The 20,728-nt window shown below is 45.4% G+C and overlaps 1 protein-coding gene across 5 annotated transcripts in view; it reads right to left on the bottom strand.

The window, feature by feature from the left end:
- Positions 1 to 3,046: 3,046 nt before the first annotated feature.
- The window catches only part of CDRT4 (CMT1A duplicated region transcript 4), a 39,584-nt gene continuing 21,902 nt past the window's right edge, over positions 3,047 to 20,728 (bottom strand). For all 5 annotated transcript variants that reach the window (XM_074320032.1, XM_074320034.1, XM_074320030.1 and 2 more), the window contains 2 exons: positions 7,029 to 7,106; positions 3,047 to 5,423 (listed from right to left, as the gene is read on the bottom strand). In XM_074320032.1, coding sequence (XP_074176133.1) covers positions 4,945 to 5,423; positions 7,029 to 7,106 — 557 coding nt within the window. In that variant the 3' untranslated portion in view covers positions 3,047 to 4,944. The remainder of the gene's footprint in view (positions 5,424 to 7,028; positions 7,107 to 20,728) is intronic.

Below are 20,728 nucleotides of genomic sequence, written 5' to 3'. Positions count from 1 at the left end.
CTCCAGACTCACTGTCCTTGCTCTGCTGGTCCAGCGGCACATGGGAAATTGGCTCTGTGTAACTGTGCCCCACAAGGACAGACTTCTAATAAAGACATTTCACCGCAGAAGGAGCGTAGCTGAACCTGAAAGTCAGCAGCCACAGGCTGAACACATCTGCCCCACTTGAGGCTACACCAGCAGGGGTACCACTGATGAAACCGAGGCAGAGGAGGAGGAGGGAACATGGCTATGGAGAAAGCAGCCTGGACTTGGAGTTGAGAGCCTGGGTTCCAGTCCCAAAGGGGCTCACTTACTTCAGTGTTGGCTGGTCAACTAGGTAAGCAAGGATCTAAGCCTGTGGGCAGTAAAATGGACATGGATGACCTCAGACATGTAAAAGTGTGGGCAGAGGGCCTGTTGCACTCAGAATGAGCTTCCTTCCAGCTGCAACTTTCTCTGGGACTAATTCTGCTCCCCACAAAACTCTCCCCACTGGCAGACACACAGAAGCGGTTCCACAGAGGCGGATTTCTAACTTGCCTGAAATGTTGTGGCTTCTCACATCCCTTTCTTACCAAAAATAATGGAATGCTCTAAGCAGGTGAACAATTGAATCTACAGAGTAAGTGAATTGGTGCCATGAGTCTTGCTGGGCACTCAGCAGTATGAGTTTCCTAGAAAGATCTCAGGAGAGATGGGAGTGTTTATTCACCCGAGAATATAGAGCCTAGGAGAAGAGACAGAGGTCTCTATACTAAGTCCAATGTCTTTTTCATGACAGTGTTTATCCTGCCTGACCCCATGCAGAAATTGTATCATGGTCAGGATCAAGGTATAGAATATAGGGTGGCAGTGGGCCCCACCTAAACTTGAGGTGTTCCTGAATCCCCTGTTGGCCCTGCTTGCTCCACCCCCACTCCCAAAGCCCCAGAGGCAGCCCACATACATGCTCAGTGCCAGGGACAGGCCCGGCCCAACCATGCCCTACAGGTTTAGGATGTTGTGGGATTCTCAAGTATCTGATAACTAGCTGAGGCTTTGGGTCCCTGGGAAGAGATGGGGGTGAGGGAGGAGGGAGTGAAGGAGGAAGAGCAAGAATTTCCTGATTACCTCAGTCAGGGCTCTGAGAACATCAGGTCAGTAAATCTCAGGTCCCTGTTTACTTCCCTCCCTAGTCTCCCATTCTATCTTATCCGGCACTGATAAACTGCAGGCTCTGAAAATGTGCCCTTCACTTGATAAGGGTGGGGATTCCTAAAAGCTTCTCGGAATGAATGACTCAGCCATGGAGGAAAGGAGCCACACTGCCCAGATGTGGACATTGGCTTGTGCACATCTCCCAAAGCACTTCTGCGGTCTTTTTATCACCTCTGTGACACACGAGTGGCACTACTGGGCTGGGGTTCCTGCTCCTGGTTTTCTGTCGCCATGGACACACCTTAAGTCCCCGGTTGGGACTCCTGTGTTGTATCGCCTGCTCCTTGAGACATCTCAGCTACTTCTGAGGACCCCATCAAAACCCAGGGGTCAAAATCCCCACCTCAAGATATACATGTTTACCTCCCTGTCCTAAAAAAAAAAAAAAGACTAAGGGGCATTCGTGATTTCTACATGAGGACCTGGGCCAACAAAAGGAAGAACTGCGTTTGCTGAACATGCTGCGCTCGTCAATTGTGCTGCTAATAAAATCCACAGCCCCTCTGTGTGGTCCTACCCCAGCTTCCCATTCCAGGCGGCTCCCAGGCCCCCCCAAGCATCTGGCTTGCACACACCTGTACTAGCACCTTTGTTTATGCAGTTACCTCCTTGAAGACTTTCCCGCAGCCTCTTATCTGTCAAGCAGCTGAATCTCCTCCAATACGTGCTCCCAAGCCATGGCTGGGCAGTGACAGAATGTGAAACTATCTGCTGTCCCAATAGCCCCACCAGAGCGAAAATGGCCAGCAGGCTCAGTCCTGTTGCTGAGGTTAAACATCAACTGTTTAAACACCAATTGTGGAATTCGCAAATGGGTAAACACCGTACTGTGCACGGGAACCAGAGAATTTATTCAAAAGCAGCTACTCGGTATGTGTCAGAATGGGGCCTTAGTAACAGAGCAACACAGCAGGCCAATAAAATACATATTCTGGTGTTTCATAAACCTACTACAGCAGGGAGACTAATAGAAACAACTCTCCTGCCAAACAGAAAATTCCAGATGGTGAGGAGATAAATAAGAAGAGGCTGTGGAACATCAGAGAAAGCTAGTTCCCTCTTAGAAATGGAAGTTTAATATGTTTCAAGTAACCTGAGACACCCCAGGCCCCTCCAACTTGAATAGGCAGATGAGGTTACATTAGGAATAATCCATGTTCCATTCCGTGCCCCACCTGCTCGTGTTGGATGGACTTCAGGCCCTGGAAGGGCTCCACGCCTGTTCTGGGAGCACCAGGGATGTCTCTCGGCTTCTCATGAACAAAGCTGGTCCCGCCAAGTGTCCACTGGGCTCTACCAGACCTGGCTTCTGCTTGTCCACACTCAGGGCACTGGGCCCCTGCATGCTGGTACGTTGTGAAATCAAGGAGAAGCTCTCTCCCCAACTTTTCATATGTACTCCAGGGCCTTCCAGAATTTTAGCAAAAGAGTTCTTTAAGAATGTGAATCATGGGTCCCCACCGCCATGGAGCTCAAAGTGGTCTGGATCAGGAGAGAAAGCTAAGCAACAGACACGACAGGGTACTCGGGATCACCCCTTTTCTCCCCATGATCAAGTCTTAATTACTGGTTCCTGTTGGTTTTGTCCATCTGCTTCTTCCCTGGGAGAAAGATTTCCCAGCAGCCTCCTCAGTGCTCATGCGAATGTGGCCAAACCTGTGAACCCCAGCTTGGCCTTGAACAGAGTCCTCCATTTCAAAAGGAATTACTCTTCTTCCTTCTTAAAAGTGCCCCAGGAAGCAATGCAGCTGGACTGCAGTCACAGATGCAAGCAATTCTCATCACAGTATAAGGTGCTAATGAGGTCTTTGGCTCATGCGTGTCTTGTTATAATAGACTGAGAATTAAATTAATCTAAACAATGCTATTTATAAAAACCTTTATTTAAATTTAGAAAGTACATACTTTCATAAAAGCAATTAAGCACCTAGAAAAAATATTTTTTTAAAAAAACAGTGTGACTGCTCTGCCCTCAAAGCAATAATGCCAAATCCCTAGAAATTCTAACACTCAAAGAGACTCTCTAATCCATAGCTTCCCAAATCCACTCTGGCTATAAAATCCCATAAAAGGATAGAAGAGATAAAAATTCTTGTTGGAGGAATTTATCATCTGCCTCCATGTCTATAAATGCTCCCTGAACACAAGATACAGTTATTCAAATTCACTGGAAACCACCTATACTTTTTGAAGAATTTATTCTGGCCAAGAGCTGAGAACCCAGCAATGGGTCTGGAGTTCCTCAGCTGTGCAGCTGTCTCAATACAACACACAGCAGCCAGACTTGAGTACAAAAGTTTCCACGACACTCTGGGATGGAGAGAATGCATTTGTAGGGCAAATTCAATTTTCTCAAATGGTATTTATAGCAAGTACCACATTGCATCTTCTAAGTCTCTGTGAGGAAAGCAGGATGGATATTAACTGCTTCAGAAATACAAACACAGAAACTCAGGTGAGATCAAAGAAAAGAAAAGCCACCAATGGAACTATGCTTAGAAGATAAACCCCAAATCTGAGACCAGCTGGGTATGCCCATCATAACAAGATCCCCTTATGTCTAAAGACAAAGCCTGTTTGCTTTGAGACTGAGTTGAGGTTAGTGTTCCTTGCTTTGGGGCCAGTTAGGAAGAGCTCAGAGAATGAGTGGACCAGTTCTAGCTGTGATCTGACAAATAATAACTGGGGTCCAGCCAGGAATTTCTCCTCCACCAACTCCACCCCACAAGATAAGACTTAAAGAAGTATTAGGGGAGAAAATCCTTCATTTCTCAGCAGGGGACACCTAAGTCCCTATTGCCACTTTGTAAAACCTCCAAAGCAAAAACATGTCAATACAAGGTTCAGATGTCAAGTGGAACAGCAAGGTGGGATCACTGGGAACCCTGCCACTCTGGTTATTAAGCTAGTTTTCTCTTGGCTTCAAGTCCATCCTTTTATTCTATACTTTGAGATGCTGGGGTTGGGATTCTGCAGACCACATTCCTGCTTTCCACCCTGATTGGCTCTGCCCATGGGGCGTTAGAGGGAGCCTACCAGGCTGGAGGACGAGGAAGCAACTTCCTGGTTTGCTTCCTGCTTATTTCTGTTGACTTCCTATCGCTATCTCTTGCCCCTAGCAACGCTTCTTGTTCACTTAGGCAGTGTCAGTTCCTTCCAGAAGCATTCGAGTCCAGTTTTTGGTTTTCCCAAAACTCACAGAACCAACCTCAGCCAAAACAGCTTCCCCTCCTCAAGGGCAGGGGTACAATCCCCACAGGGGCTCTCCTCTGAGCTCATAGACACCAGCCCCAGCTGAGGAACATCCCCACTCCCCCACCTCAGAAATCTGAGATTCAGCCCACATGCCCCTTCTCCAAGGGTCTAACTTTCAGTAAGTCCAATATCTTCCCTTTGTTCCCCCAGCCCTGGAGGTGGTAACTGTTTCCTGCGGGTGCTACCTCCATTGATAACTTCATGTTCTCTTCCTGCCTTTGCCTGGTTAATAATTCTTTATATTAAATTATCTCTGGTAATATAACTGGTATGACTTCTGTCTCCTGCCTGGACCCGGACTAGTTAGGTCCTTAGCATCTATGGTGGGAACTAGAACCTGGGGCTTCCCAGCCCCATTTGATTGAGATGCTGGAAGGGATGTATCCACCCACCCACAGTCCAAATTCTGATCTGGTTTATCTCAGGTAACCTCCACACAAGCAGGGGAACGTTCAAATTTAAAGGACATAGTGAAATGTGTGGCAAATGGAGCTTAATTGCTGTACAATTTCAGAGGGTAGCTGCAGGGACTCCTTGCAAAACATTCAAATGTTTTTCCTTGCTGGGCAGAAGTGAGCTGTATGGAAGTATCCTCATTATAGGTTTTCGAGAAAAGATGATCTTGTTATAGTTTGCGGTGGGACAGTCTCTGGAATCCGTATGCAAGTGTACAGGCTCTGGAAAAACATTGTGCCCCGGGGCCAGCACAGAGAAAGCATCCCACACAGATAACGTGGGCTCCGTGTCCTCGCACACCACGTTGCTGGATGTCTTGGATGACTTTCTCCTTCTCAGCTGGATGATGCTGGAAGACTTGTTCTGCCTCAGTGTCCGTCCACTTTCCTCAAGAGCTTTCATGCATTCCAGTTCTCTAGCTTTGCTTTTCTCAATGAGTCTTGTCACCATCAGGGAGGTATATGTGACATAGGCTGACCAAGGGTCATGTTTTTCAAGCAGTTTCAGGGGAAGCCCAATGTTTTCTGTGAGTTCTACCAGCAAAGAGAAATTAGGCAATTTAGAGGCTCTCGCAGACAATAATTCAATTCTTCAAAGATTTGGAGGGTATTGGAAATACATTCTGAATTTCTCCCCCTCACGCATAATAACCTTCCCATTCCTTGTGTTCAGTGGGAATAAAATCCAATCCAAAGTTGGGAGACAGAATGACATGCCATAGATTTTATCAATTAAAGAACAGCATGATAGTAAAGAGTGGGAAACTTGGAGTCAAGCAGGCTTGGTTTCAGATCTTTGTATAATATCAAAGTTTAGCTCTGAGCTTCTATTTTTTCACCAATAAAAAATGGTTACTATAAGCCTCTTGTAAGGATTAAGTAAAGTAGTATATTTTAAGGGCTTGGGACAGTATAGCTTAGGGCTTGAATGCATGGCCTCTGCACTTAGACTGTTTGAGTTCAAATTCCTTCTCTTCTAGCCCTTGTAAACCTTGAGCAAGTGTCTTAACCCTTCTGTGTAAAATGGTGGTTAGAGTAAGATCAACTTAATAGGGCTTTCTTGTGGATTAAAGGAAATAATTTATGTAAAGCGTCTAGCACAGTATCTGGCATATAGTAATCAGTAAATGGTAACTATGAAAATTTTGGCTATGTCTCCTTGCCTGCATTATTTTATTTCATCCTTATTGCACCTTAGAATGAATATTATACCCATTTAACAGAGGATGAGACTGAGGCTGACTAGGTGGCACAACTAGCAAATGGTGGGTTTGAACTCAAGTCCAATGGGCTCCAAAATTCCTAAACTTTTCATTATAGCCACTGGCCAGAAGTTTTAGGTGTTTGGGGGTGAGGGGGCTTGACTAGAAATTCAACACATTAGTTTACCAAGCAGCCTTATTCCTCTGTAGATATCAAATCAAGGGCACGTCAGTCCTTCCTTCTTCCCTTTGAAACGTCACTCCATTAGTGGGAAAATGCCTCAAAATTACTCTCCTGCAGCTTTTACCTCCCCCTGTTTTCTCAAGTGGTGCATACTTCCCTCGATTTTATATTTCTTTGGCCACTTCAGTAGGAGTTTGGGAGGCAGCGGAATTAAAAGGTTCATCTTGCCACCTCCAACCTGAATTCAGTAAAAAGCATTCTAAATGGGGATAATCAAGAGACAGTGCAGATCACACAGTTATTCCCAGGATGCCTCATGGGTGTTCAGGAGCTGGAGCTCATCTGGGGACAGATCTGTCAGGAAAGAACATGCTGCAATGGTATCATTCTGCCCAAGGAAAGCAAGATGTGTGATACAACGTCTCACTAGAAAATGTGCCTCAAATCTCCCAGGCACGGACTTGACTGTTCATCCTTGTCTCCTCAGAACAAATGCAGAATTCACAGATCTCACAGGTTAGGGCATTTGCTTATCTCTGGCAGAGGTGAAACTAAAACTGTCTAAAACTATCTAGAACAAAATGAGCAGCCACCTTCTTCCACCTCCCAAACACGCTATAGTCTCTCTACCAGTGTAACATGAGTGGCCACCCCTGTGCCCCACCTCTTTGTCTCCCCACCCCCCACCCCAAGTCCTCCAACTTTAGCGAACCCCACAGCAGAAGCTCCCGTAGTTAAGCTCCCATGCCCTACCTTCGTCTGTCTTCATCCGTCTTGCATCAATCCTCTTGTTCATTTTTAGAGGGTTCTTCACATCACAGGTCCAAGTACCTTTGGGAAAATACACTCATTAGCCAGAGCCATGGCAGTGACCTGAGAAGAAAGCAGTGACCCTGGGATCCCAAGGGAAAGATTTCTGCATGATCCTGCCCTCAGAGATGAGGACGCCCCTCCCATGGAAAGGAAAGAGTCTGGGTGAGCCCAGCACAGGAGGTCATGTCAGTCTCTAGGACTTCTGCTTTCTGGTCTTTGAGCTTTCAAGGACTGATTTCTGGGCACCCTGGGGGCTGTGTGGAGGTTGGACCATGGAAAAAGTGAAGAAAGAAAGGTCCCCACTTCCCAACCATGCCATCTTCTCTCCCAGAGCCCATGTGTGGTCATGTTACTGAAAGTGGGTCTAGTTCCTGCCCTCCGGGTTGCACTTCTTAAGCCTGGCACTGGTTGAGATGGGCAGCTGCCAGGAGTTAACTTCAGGACCCCAGGCACAGGTTGACATAGGGAAGTCTTCGTGCTCTATGTGGTCTTGTATGCGGGCAATTTGATGGGCACAGTGGTCTCATGGCTCTTGAACTTAGGGGTACCTGTCCCTGGAGGGCTTGCTATAATTCAGACTGCTGGGCCCCACCTCCATAACTGCTGATTCAGCAGCCAGTGTGCTAAAGCAAAGGTGGGGAGGGAAACGCAGAAGATTTGTAAGGTTTTATTATTAACTACCTAGTGTAATGATAGGAAAGAGATCCAGGAGAACTTTTCCGTTCCTTTCCAGTTCCAGAACTGGAAAAGACACATCTGAGAATTTTTATCTGAAAATGTGTTATTTTATATGTTCAGGTTTGCCATTTCTGTGGCCTTTGGATGTTTAAAAGTACCATGAGGGCCGGCCCGGTGGCTCAGGCGGTTAGAGCTCCATGCTCCTAACTCCAAAGTCTGCCAGTTCGATTCCCACATGGGCCAGTGGGCTCTCAACCACAAGGTTGTCAGTTCAATTCCTCGACTCCAGCAAGAGATGGTGGGCAGCACCCCCTGCAACTAAAATTGAACATGGCACCTTGAGCTGAGCTGCCGCTGAGCTCCGGATGGCTCAGTTGGTTGGACCGTGTCCTCTCAACCACGAGGTTGCCGGTTCAACTCCCGCAAGGGATGGTGGGTGGCACCCCCTGCAACTAGCAATAGCAACTGGACCTGGAGCTGAGCTGCGCCCTCCACAACTAAGACTGAAAGGACAACAACTTGACTTGGAAAAAAGTCCTGGAAGTACACACTGTTCCCCAATAAAGTCCTGTTCCCCTTCCCCAATAAAATCTTTAAAAAAAAAAAAAAAAATGTACCATGAAGCATTTCTATCATCACCTGCCAGTGCCCAATGAAAAAAGTCCCAGGTGGTTTCTAGCAAGTTCCCAGGTAATGCTGGCAGTGTTGGTCAGGAGACCAAATTTGAGAACCATCACGCTATGGAAATGCTTCTCTAGTGAGCACTAGAATTACCTGGAAAACTTGTTAACACACAAACACAGACCCCTGGTTGCCACCCTTCATGACTCTGATCCAGGAGCTCTGCTTTGGGGACCTGAGAATTTGCATTTCTAATTAACACCACGTAATTCAGTGGGTCTGAGGGCTGAATAATGACTCTAACTCCTTCTTTCAGCTGACTTGCTCATGTGTGAAACACTCCCCTTAGATAAGCAAGTCCCAGGTTTTCTACCCTTTTTCTCTCCTAATCAAAGAACCATTGTGGAAGGCAAGTGAGTGTGTTGTCTGCAGGACAACCTTAAATTCCACTGTATTTAAAGTAAATTATTCACAAATGTCAGCATTTTATTACACATCTAACAAAAGATAGCATCTTAGAGATTCATTCATACTCTCAAAAAAAAAACAATACAAAACAAAAAAAAAAACTAGTTTTTGTCAAACCTCCTCTGATCCAGGAGTCCCTGCTATTGAGTCTTACTAACAATCGTGACAATACATTTTTAGGAGAATTTACAGTATCATTTTTCTGAGGCTGGGCAAGAAAAAATGGATCCAATAATCCTTTAAACTTGAGAGAGTTTTACATACTAGTAAGAAAAGAAATTGGAAGTGGAAGCATCCTATTTCTCCTTCTCAGACCTGCCATGGGACCTCAGAATTTCAGGTCATCCCTTCCAAGTCCCCAAAAACATCAAGTCTGTCATCCAAGTGTTACTCAATCTGTCCACCTACAATGAAGGGAATTCTTGACTTATCTTCCATATTTGTAGACCTGTTAGGAATGCATTTGTACTTCTTCCCCTATGTACAGTAGGGTTACTGAATTATGTCAGGTGGTGGGAAAATGTTTTGAGCTGGTGGTACTTTCAGAATTTTGGATAATTCCTTTTATTCTTCCTTCTAAGTTTCTAGCTAATGATCCCTGAAGCCTCAAAGAAGCTCAGTTATTAATGAACTGTTTGTTTCAACATGAGCTTGTGTCATGCAGGATCTCTGGTCCCGCTCCCCACATAAGAACACAGGATATGGTGAGGCCGAAAAGGAACAACAACGGAGCCATAGATAGGGGAGTCACACCACTATATTCTCGCTGGCAGCTGGTTGAGACACGCAAGCAAACATCTGCCAGTACCCCAATGAGGGATCTTCCTGCACCCCAGTCACGCTGGCGCCCCGGCGAGACACAGGAAGTAGGATCCACGTGACCCGCAATCCAGCATCCATGCTTGCTAACCCCACTTGCTAGCCTCAATCCGCCATCCGCTTCTCTGCCCACCAACCAACAACTCCTTGCTAACTGCAATCCGCCCTTGCTAGCTCAGCCACAGCAGTTATATTAGTGACTCATGGCTAACTGGTTACAGCTGATGGCCAACTAGTCACAGCTGATGGCCATCTACTATCTGAGCCAGCACCTTTCCATGTGAGGTTGAGAGCCTGGAAACTGCTCTCTGGGGCTCTGTCCCCACAGCTTGCAATTGTATAACCCACACTCTTGCTCAAAACTTCTCACTCGTTAGCCAGAGCCACGGCAGCGACCTGAGAAGAAAGCGTCATCATCAGACCCCGACAAAGCTCTCCGTGGCTGCTAAGGACGATTCTCGAGAATGGCAGGTTTTCCTCATACCTGCTGATGCGGGAACTAGGAAACTATAAAACCAAGGGAGGGGATGTTTGAGACAGCCTCAAAACTCATGGCGAGGACTTGTTTGTTGGAAAATAAAAGGAGACAAATAGTTGACATTAAGTCTGAAGACAAGCTGTGGGCTTTTATAATTTCCTTCAACCCTGGCACAAAGGTTCCATTTTGTCTCCCTATAAATGAAATGCAAAGCAGCAGTGTACAGACAGGAATAGCATTGATGGGAGGGGCAGGAGGCATACCATTGAAAGGTTTTCTTGTTTCTCCTACGGGCACGAAGGCCCATGTTCAATCCTCCCACCCCTACCCAATCTCTTATCCCACCATTCCCAGAATCTACTCTGATATGCTGGGTTTGGCCTAAATAAATTCAAAGGAGTTGACCCTTGCCTGGAACCTGCCACAAGTGTATGACCTTGATCATGATCCTTACCATCTCAGGACCTCTGTTATCTCACTTACGTGATGAGGATGGGGATGAATTCCTGTCTTGCTTCTCTCACAGAGGCATGGCTGTTATAATAAAATGTCTGGAAATAAATGTGCTTCTAAATCAGTGATCCCTCAGCTTTGCTGCACATTGGAATCACCAGGGATCTTTTCAAAATTCAAATGCCTAGCTCCCACCCCCAACATTGTGATTTAATTGGAATGTGATGCGACACAAGCATCAGAATTCAAACCTCGATTCTAATGTGCAGCAAAGGTTGGGGACCACTATTATAGACTCTAAACTAAAAAAAAAAAAAAAAAAAAACTGCAGATTTATGGGATTTACAGAGTGTTAACTACATGAGAGATAAGAAACAGGTACAGGAGATTATTTCAGTCCTTTGGCAGGTCTTAGACACATATTTTCATTCAAGAATTCTTCGTTATATGTATTCTACGTACTGCATGCGTATCAGTGACCTTTAAATACTTAAAATGACCACGGAATTGGTCATTTCCACCACCACCTGCCAATACCGGAATTGACTGACTTAGATCAAAGGAGAACCAGTGCCTTAAAGGACTGAGCTAAGAAAACTGTGGCTGTAAACGGTATTCTCATGAAAGCTAATCTCACTCTCTGTCTGTAGCCATAAGCTGCATCCTTATCTCAGGAAACCATCTTGCAACAGGATTTTGTGGGTTCCAGGCAGGACTGATACATGAATGCACTGTATCAGTTGACATAAGTCAACCCCACTCAGATTTTTACCCCCAATAATGCTGTGAAAGTAGTGCCATTTGCATACTCACGACAGGCAAGACATTATCTTAACCCAGGGTTTCCTAAGCTGTGTCCCCTAGAATGCAAGAATCTCATAAAGTGTTAATAGGTGATACTTAAAGGGGAAAAAAATAAAAGATCACCCTGTACGGCCACATAACTTGCTTAATCCAAGGGGCACTATTTACATCGTCCGTGGTGCTGTGCAATGTAAGTTTACCAGGCCTGTCCTCAGTCAGGTGTTTGAAAACTGACATGTTCAACACATTCCTTTAGCGCAGGACTTCTCAGAGCCTGTCCTATGTTAACTTATTCTGTAACTCTCCTAAAGATACACTGATTTCCTCTAATCTCATTTGACCATGGAATCATTCATTCACTCATTTATTCATTCACTCATTGGGTGGGGCATCTCATGGAACACATAACCAGGAAAATGTGTGGATTCTGAAATCCTTCTGCAGCCCTTGTTTCAGAACTGTGAGCATCAGAGAATGTTATGACATAAGAGGATGGAAGGACGAACTTAGGGTATAGCTGGGTCTTCAATGACTCACTCCCTCTGAAATCAGCCGCAGAATGTTGGTCCCACGAAAGTGTCCGTACCCAGAAAACAAGCCAACATGAGGGCCTAGTTCTCTACTGGAAACTAGACCAATTTCCCTCTGTTCAGCTTCTTTCCTCTCATCTCTGCTCTCATCTGCGGGTGTCTTGTCTTGCTGGTGTCTCATCTCTCCCTTTCCTCCCTCTTCCATACCAAAGAGTCTTGTCTGGCGCCAGAAACAGAACCAGTTCTGAAGCAGGAAGCTGATGCAGTTTCATTTCACCTCTGCATGGTATCCTCCTCAACCTCTCATTTCCTCCCCCGCCCTCTGTTTCCTTGTCTGCCCGCTGGCTGCTCCTCATTTATTTTTGGTTGAAGAGGAAGCTGCCACTTAAGCCAGCAGTGTCTTGGAAGGCTTATCTCTAAGATCTGGAGAAACATTTCTGGGCATGAATCAATCTGGTGCAGTGTGTGTTTTATGTGCTGATATCCATCCTGAGTGTCCCCCCACCCCCACCCCTTCATCTTACAGGCTAAATACATGCTCTAAGGCCCTGCATTTCAGACCTGGGAAAATGCAGTGCACACACCACAGACTTCCCACTAGCCCCGCCTTATCATGACTCTCTCCACCTCTTTACCCTGCCCTGTCCCATGGAAGCTATGGAAAACTCTTGCCATAGTCTCACCTCTACCTGATGGGCTCTAGGTGGGGTGCATACAAGACAATGGTTTGATGTGCCTTTGGCAGCACTGATGCTGGGGAGCATTTGGAATCCTGGAGCTGTTAAGATTGAGGGAAGTAAGGGTGGGATGAACAAGCTGGCCTTTCAGGAAAGAAGAGGGGTTCTCTCCCTTCTCCCTGTGCCGGCCACCTTTTCTTCCTCGTCACTGTCCCTCCCCCAAACATACACACAACTTCAAGGAGAGGAGAAACAAACCCATTACTGCCCTTTGTTAAAAAATCAAGTTGCCAAAAAATTACGAATAGAATTGCCATATGACCCAGCAATCCCTCTCCTGGGTATCTACCCAAAAAATCTGAAAACATTTATACATAAAGACACGTGTGCTCCAATGTTCATTGCAGCTTTGTTTACGGTGGCCAAGACATGGAAACAACCAAAAGGTCCTTCGATAGGTGAATGGATAAAGAAGTTGTGGTATATATACACAATGGAATGCTATTCAGCAGTAAGAAAAGACGGTATAGGAACATTTGTGACAACATGGATGGATCTTGAGAGTGTAATGCTGAGTGAAATAAATCAGACAGAAAAAGCAGAGAACCATGTGATTTCACTGATATGTGGTATATAAACCAAAAACAACAAAAGAACAAGACAAACAAATGAGAAACAGAAACTCATAGACACAGACAATAGTTTAGTGGTTACCAGAGGCTAAGGGGGGTGGGGGGTGGAAGATGAGGGTGAGGGGGATCAAATATATGGTGATGGAAGGAAAACTGACTCTGGGTGGTGAACACACAATAGGATTTATAGATGATGTAATACAGAATTGTACACCTGAAACTATGTAATTTTACTAACAATTGTCACCCCAATAAATTTAAAAAATAAATTAAAAAAAATAATCAAGTTGCATCTGAAGGAAGCTTTGGTAGTTGACACCATGTTCTCATATAGACTATGCCTCTTTCTGGAGGGAAGCAGTTATCTCTAACCTCATCTGGGGTGGGGAGGAGGGAGTCTAATCAGAAGTGTCCATCTTCTAACACAGATCTGGCATCATCAATTCACCAGTTATGGTGGGGGGTGGGGATACCCTGCTTGTTGATCATGCTTCTGTGCTCTATGTATTTTCTCTAAGGACTATGTGTTTACCTTGAGACATGCAACAGTGGAAATAGAGTTCAAGTATCTATGGCTATGCAGCATCAATTCAATCATTCGTTCATGCATGATTCAACAAATCTATGTTGGTACAGGTCCTGCGCTCACCAAAACACATCGTGAATGCTCCACATTCCCTCTTGCTTTGGGGTCTACCTTTCTCAATGTCAAGGGTTCACAAAGCAGGTTCGTTTCCCATGGAGAATCCATGTCATTTTTGTCATCGGAAAAAAATTAGGGATGGAAGGCAATTCCCCATAGTCCATAGTCATTCACCAGGGCTGTCCTGGGGGGAGGGATGACCTTGACCTCACCCTCATCTCCCACGGAGGACTCAGCAAGCGTTACCTCCTGGGACTATAAGTCCTGCATCCGGGCTGCCTGAGCAGGAACTTCCCCGGCCCACAGGGCTGCAACGACCTTCGCTTTCTCCGGCCTGTGCTGGTTGGGGAACCGTCCACATCTTTCCACCTCTCCACGGGGCTCCATCTCTGCAGCAGCTGCATGGCTTTTCCTGTGCTGGTGGGAGAACCGTCCACGTCCTCCCACCCCTCCACGGGGGTCCAGCTCTCCGGCAGCTGCTCCTCCTGGTCTTCCTCAGACTGGGTGTTCACACGCACAAACTGCTCCACCGTCCTTTGGAGAGCTTTGGCCGGCACCATATCCTGCCGACTACGCCATGTGTCATGCTGGGAACCCTGCTCGCTGCGCCATTTGTCGTGCGGGGTGGCCTGCGGGGTCTCTGGTCCCGCTCCCCATACAAGAACGCAGGATATGGTGAGGCCAAAAAGGAACACCCACGGAGCCATAGGTAGGGGAGTCATACCACTTTATTCTCTCTGGCGGCACTATACTCTCACTGGAGGCTGGATACACACTGTCCGCAAACCGCCATCCACGCTTGCCAGCCCAGCCGCCATCTTCTTGCTAGCCCCATCCTTCTTCTCTTTTTTCTCCCTTCCGTAGCCACAGCAGTTATATTGTGGCCAATGGCTCACTGGTTACAGCTGACGGCCAACTAGCCACAGCTGATGGCCATGCAATCACAGTTGGCCATTTACTACCTGAGCCAGCACCTGTCTATGTGAGGCCGAGAGCCTGGAAACTACTCTCTGGGGCTCCGCCCCCACACAGGGTTTCCTAAGCTGTGTCCCCTAGAATGCAAGAATCTCATAAAGTGTTAATAGGTGATACTTAAAGGGGAAAAAAATAAAAGATCACCCTGTACGGCCACATAACTTGCTTAATCCAAGGGGCACTATTTACATCGTCCGTGGTGCTGTGCAATGTAAGTTTACCAGGCCTGTCCTCAGTCAGGTGTTTGAAAACTGACATGTTCAACACATTCCTTTAGCGCAGGACTTCTCAGAGCCTGTCCTATGTTAACTTATTCTGTAACTCTCCTAAAGATACACTGATTTCCTCTAATCTCATTTGACCATGGAATCATTCATTCACTCATTTATTCATTCACTCATTGGGTGGGGCATCTCATGGAACACATAACCAGGAAAATGTGTGGATTCTGAAATCCTTCTGCAGCCCTTGTTTCAGAACTGTGAGCATCAGAGAATGTTATGACATAAGAGGATGGAAGGACGAACTTAGGGTATAGCTGGGTCTTCAATGACTCACTCCCTCTGAAATCAGCCGCAGAATGTTGGTCCCACGAAAGTGTCCGTACCCAGAAAACAAGCCAACATGAGGGCCTAGTTCTCTACTGGAAACTAGACCAATTTCCCTCTGTTCAGCTTCTTTCCTCTCATCTCTGCTCTCATCTGCGGGTGTCTTGTCTTGCTGGTGTCTCATCTCTCCCTTTCCTCCCTCTTCCATACCAAAGAGTCTTGTCTGGCGCCAGAAACAGAACCAGTTCTGAAGCAGGAAGCTGATGCAGTTTCATTTCACCTCTGCATGGTATCCTCCTCAACCTCTCATTTCCTCCCCCGCCCTCTGTTTCCTTGTCTGCCCGCTGGCTGCTCCTCATTTATTTTTGGCTGAAGAGGAAGCTGCCACTTAAGCCAGCAGTGTCTTGGAAGGCTTATCTCTAAGATCTGGAGAAACATTTCTGGGCATGAATCAATCTGGTGCAGTGTGTGTTTTATGTGCTGATATCCATCCTGAGTGTCCCCCCACCCCCACCCCTTCATCTTACAGGCTAAATACATGCTCTAAGGCCCTGCATTTCAGACCTGGGAAAATGCAGTGCACACACCACAGACTTCCCACTAGCCCCGCTTTATCATGACTCTCTCCACCTCTTTACCCTGCCCTGTCCCATGGAAGCTATGGAAAACTCTTGCCATAGTCTCACCTCTACCTGATGGGCTCTAGGTGGGGTGCATACAAGACAATGGTTTGATGTGCCTTTGGCAGCACTGATGCTGGGGAGCATTTGGAATCCTGGAGCTGTTAAGATTGAGGGAAGTAAGGGTGGGATGAACAAGCTGGCCTTTCAGGAAAGAAGAGGGGTTCTCTCCCTTCTCCCTGTGCCGGCCACCTTTTCTTCCTCGTCACTGTCCCTCCCCCAAACATACACACAACTTCAAGGAGAGGAGAAACAAACCCATTACTGCCCTTTGTTAAAAAATCAAGTTGCCAAAAAATTACGAATAGAATTGCCATATGACCCAGCAATCCCTCTCCTGGGTATCTACCCAAAAAATCTGAAAACATTTATCCATAAAGACACGTGTGCTCCAATGTTCATTGCAGCTTTGTTTACGGTGGCCAAGACATGGAAACAACCAAAAGGTCCTTCGATAGGTGAATGGATAAAGAAGTTGTGGTATATATACACAATGGAATGCTATTCAGCAGTAAGAAAAGACGGTATAGGAACATTTGTGACAACATGGATGGATCTTGAGAGTGTAATGCTGAGTGAAATAAATCAGACAGAAAAAGCAGAGAACCATGTGATTTCACTGATATGTGGTATATAAACCAAAAACAACAAAAGAACAAGACAAACAAATGAGAAACAGAAACTCATAGACACAGACAATAGTTTAGTGGTTACCAGAGGCTAAGGGGGGTGGGGGGTGGAAGATGAGGGTGAGGGGGATCAAATATATGGTGATGGAAGGAAAACTGACTCTGGGTGGTGAACACACAATAGGATTTATAGATGATGTAATACAGAATTGTACACCTGAAACTATGTAATTTTACTAACAATTGTCACCCCAATAAATTTAAAAAATAAATTAAAAAAAATAATCAAGTTGCATCTGAAGGGAAGCTTTGGTAGTTGACACCATGTTCTCATATAGACTATGCCTCTTTCTGGAGGGAAGCAGTTATCTCTAACCTCATCTGGGGTGGGGAGGAGGGAGTCTAATCAGAAGTGTCCATCTTCTAACACAGATCTGGCATCATCAATTCACCAGTTATGGTGGGGGGTGGGGATACCCTGCTTGTTGATCATGCTTCTGTGCTCTATGTATTTTCTCTAAGGACTATGTGTTTACCTTGAGACATGCAACAGTGGAAATAGAGTTCAAGTATCTATGGCTATGCAGCATCAATTCAATCATTCGTTCATGCATGATTCAACAAATCTATGTTGGTACAGGTCCTGCGCTCACCAAAACACATCGTGAATGCTCCACATTCCCTCTTGCTTTGGGGTCTACCTTTCTCAATGTCAAGGGTTCACAAAGCAGGTTCGTTTCCCATGGAGAATCCATGTCATTTTTGTCATCGGAAAAAAAGTAGAGATATCCCTGTGCATCGGCCAAAACAAGTCACATCAGTCAATCTGCAGACAGCTATTGTGTGTCTCGTGTGCCAGGCCCTGCAGCAGGTGCTGGGGACACAGCAGTATGAGGCAGAGCCTTGGAGCAAGGAGCTCACAGACCCATGAGGAGACAGACAGCGAGCTTCCTAACTCAGCCTGAGTGGGGAAAGGTATCAAGAGATGGGTTCAAGAACAGAGGGTGGTTGTGCTGACTCTTGAAGGACAAGGAGGACGATAGCCAGTGGGCATTGTTTACAAGTCAGCCTCAGTGTTTTCAAATCCTGAATGAAGTGCTTCTTCGCTCAGGGGCCACATTCTTCTTCCAGGGTGCAGATCACACGGGCTGTTTCCAAGCGGTATGTTTTCTGCCTATGAACTACAGTGTTGAGTTGGCTGAATAAACGCTTACAAATTCACTACAGGAAGAAGCACTGGGCATTGCACACCTATCAGCTACAACTACAAATTTAATTTTATACGTATCCAAGGAATACGCACTCATAAATATAAAAATTACCATCTTAAGACCCATTAGGCACAAAGCACATGTGGCCATAGTATCTATAGATCAAGTTCCAAATTTTAAAATTAAATTTTCAGAATATGCCAAACAGACAGAATCAGAGGAGAGCTTTTCAACCTTTCCTTCTGTGGACACTTTAGGGTAGACTTGCACATTAATAGGCAGACAAGAAGGAATGGTACGGAAAAATAGGCAGCAAGAAATAGCCCTGCAATCTTATATTCAGGAAACTGAACATGAAAGACTTTAGGTAATTTGCACTCAGAGACCCCTCTCTGCCTGACAGCTGGCTCATGAGCAATGCGACCATGAAAATGTGTGGCCTCACAATGTCTAATCAATGTGAAAACGGAAGTCCTCCTCCCCTGCGATAAAGTGGGAATTATGAGCCTAGGGAACACATGGGGGAAACAGACAGGCATTTCCCAGGACTGGCCTCAATCCCTGGGCCAGGCCACCTCATTTTAGAAGTGCTCAAAGCACTAGCAATCCAGGTTAGCATTTGTTTTGAAGAAGGTGACTTACTTTTGAGACTTTGCCTAGAAGCAAAGAACTAACTTTGCTGCTTTATATAGGATTCAATTATTCCCTCAGCCTGTTGGCAAGTCCTCAGTATCACACAGTTTTCCTAGTTCACATCCAAATGTGAGAAAATCCATCCATCGCACGTTGTACCCAAATCTTGGGTCACAGATAAACTCAGATAATGATTAAATCGAAACTCCCAGTGGTCAAGGGTGAGCTTACCCCAGTTGAACCACAGTCCAAATAAATCGCCTCCTGAAACTTAAAGAGTTTGACTGTACTTTGCCCTGAATCACTTCGTTCATACTCAGCAATAATTTTACTCCTGAAACAAGTTACAAAATGGAAATTAAGCAAAAGGAAAATGCAATATTTGGGGATGAAGCAAAGGAAGGAACGCTTTTACATGGTACCCAGCACTGGTAAGGTTGGAAGATGGAGTGAAGAAGGCTAATTTCAATGCTACACAAAGACAACTCTATCCAATGAGCAGAAACCCATACTCCCTCCTACGTGTGGCCAGAATCACACTCACTAGCAGATTGTGAGGAGGAAGCAGAACAAACCATCTCCTTTCCTAGAAGAGCAATTCAAAGCATGTGGCATGTTGTTGATGGCCACTTGTATTTTGCTACATTTATTTGTCTGTGTCCTCATAACTGAAAAAATATATAAGTATTATAGAAAGTTTGGACAAATGTTATTTTGTAATCTCACAATCCCAGTGCCATCACACAACTATCACTTGTGTGCTCTCATCCAGTTCTCACATGGTTAGGGTCACAAAATACACATATCCATTTGAATCCATCATTTTTGCTCTAACTTTACATTGTATTTTCTCATGTCCTTAAAGATTCCTCATAATTACTTTAGAGACTGCTTAATAATGCATCAACTGAATGAACCAGTATTAATCATGTCTCCATTTAGGGACTTTAAGTTGTTTCCAATGTCAGCCACTGTAAGTGAAGAGCTGTGTCTTTCAAAATGAAAACTCATTGGCGCTTTTTCACTTTTTATAAATATTTGTACAGCAAAATCCTCAGAAAATGTTGGATCCTGATGGTTGCTAGTCTCCCCAAAATTTCATTTTTGCCAAAGCCACTACCCCTCCAATGCTGAGACGTGAGCAGTGTTTTCCCTGCTCCCCTATCTACATGGACAAACAGCAGGTCAGATGTTTGCTCCCATGGTCTCTAGGGTTCTTACCAGCTCCAAGGTCTACCATTCATTGGAGCACACTGACCGTAATGATGAGGCCAGAAACTGAAATGGTGTCTGTGAATGAGTGCTGCCAGTGCCGATGTGAGGCAGATTTCAGATAGGAGAACTGGAGCCAGAGTCCCCCACTGCAACCCCAGTCATAGGATGGTCAGGGAAGAAATTAAAAAGAATCAGCTCCCCGTGGCCAAGACCAGCTATGCACAGGGAAACTGCCCCCAAAAGTATCCTACACATTGTGATGCTTTGTTAAAACTGGATGTCCTAGCAAGGACATAGCAATAGGGTCAATGGAAAAATCCCCTCTAAACTTTCAAGGTTTGGTGCCTAGAGCTCAAGATGTAGGAGCCAAGTGTGGCCACCCAACAACCCTCTCCAAACAAGGAGGTGCAAAATACTCCACCCATTTGTCAAGACATGGGGTAATGGTTGAGGGGCCAAAGAACTGTAAAAAGCAAACCAATTTCCTATAAAAGTAGAGAAAGCATAAGCCATTTAGTGAAGGGGCCACCAGTCTCAATTCCCCACCCCAGCCCCATTATAAGGAGGCCATTCCAACAATATTACTCCCAATAAAAATTATAGATGCTCTTAATGAGGTCCCTGCCCCATCAAGAAATTGTCAAATTGTGTCCCATATTTTCTATTGAGAAAGCAAGGAAGTGTAGAAAAGATCCTTCTAAAATTTGCAAGTTTCCTCTAGCACTGTGCAAAGGATGGAGTACCATGGACTTGGAAATGTCAACATTTGTTCTCTGAGAAGTGAATGGACAAAAAGGGAGATTCCTTGGCTATACGACTTGGTGAAAGTGGCACCTTTTGTTCTTGTTCACTCAGCAATCTTCTGAAAATTGATATATCAAATAACACATAGGTATATGTCTCATTACAAATTATTATATTGGCATCTTAAATTATAATCATTTTC

The sequence above is a fragment of the Rhinolophus sinicus genome, linkage group LG15, assembly GCF_036562045.2.
Source record: "Rhinolophus sinicus isolate RSC01 linkage group LG15, ASM3656204v1, whole genome shotgun sequence".
Taxonomy (NCBI): Eukaryota; Metazoa; Chordata; class Mammalia; order Chiroptera; family Rhinolophidae; genus Rhinolophus; species Rhinolophus sinicus.
Note: the sequence above shows the minus strand (reverse complement) of the source record. Positions and strands in the feature narration are given on the sequence as shown.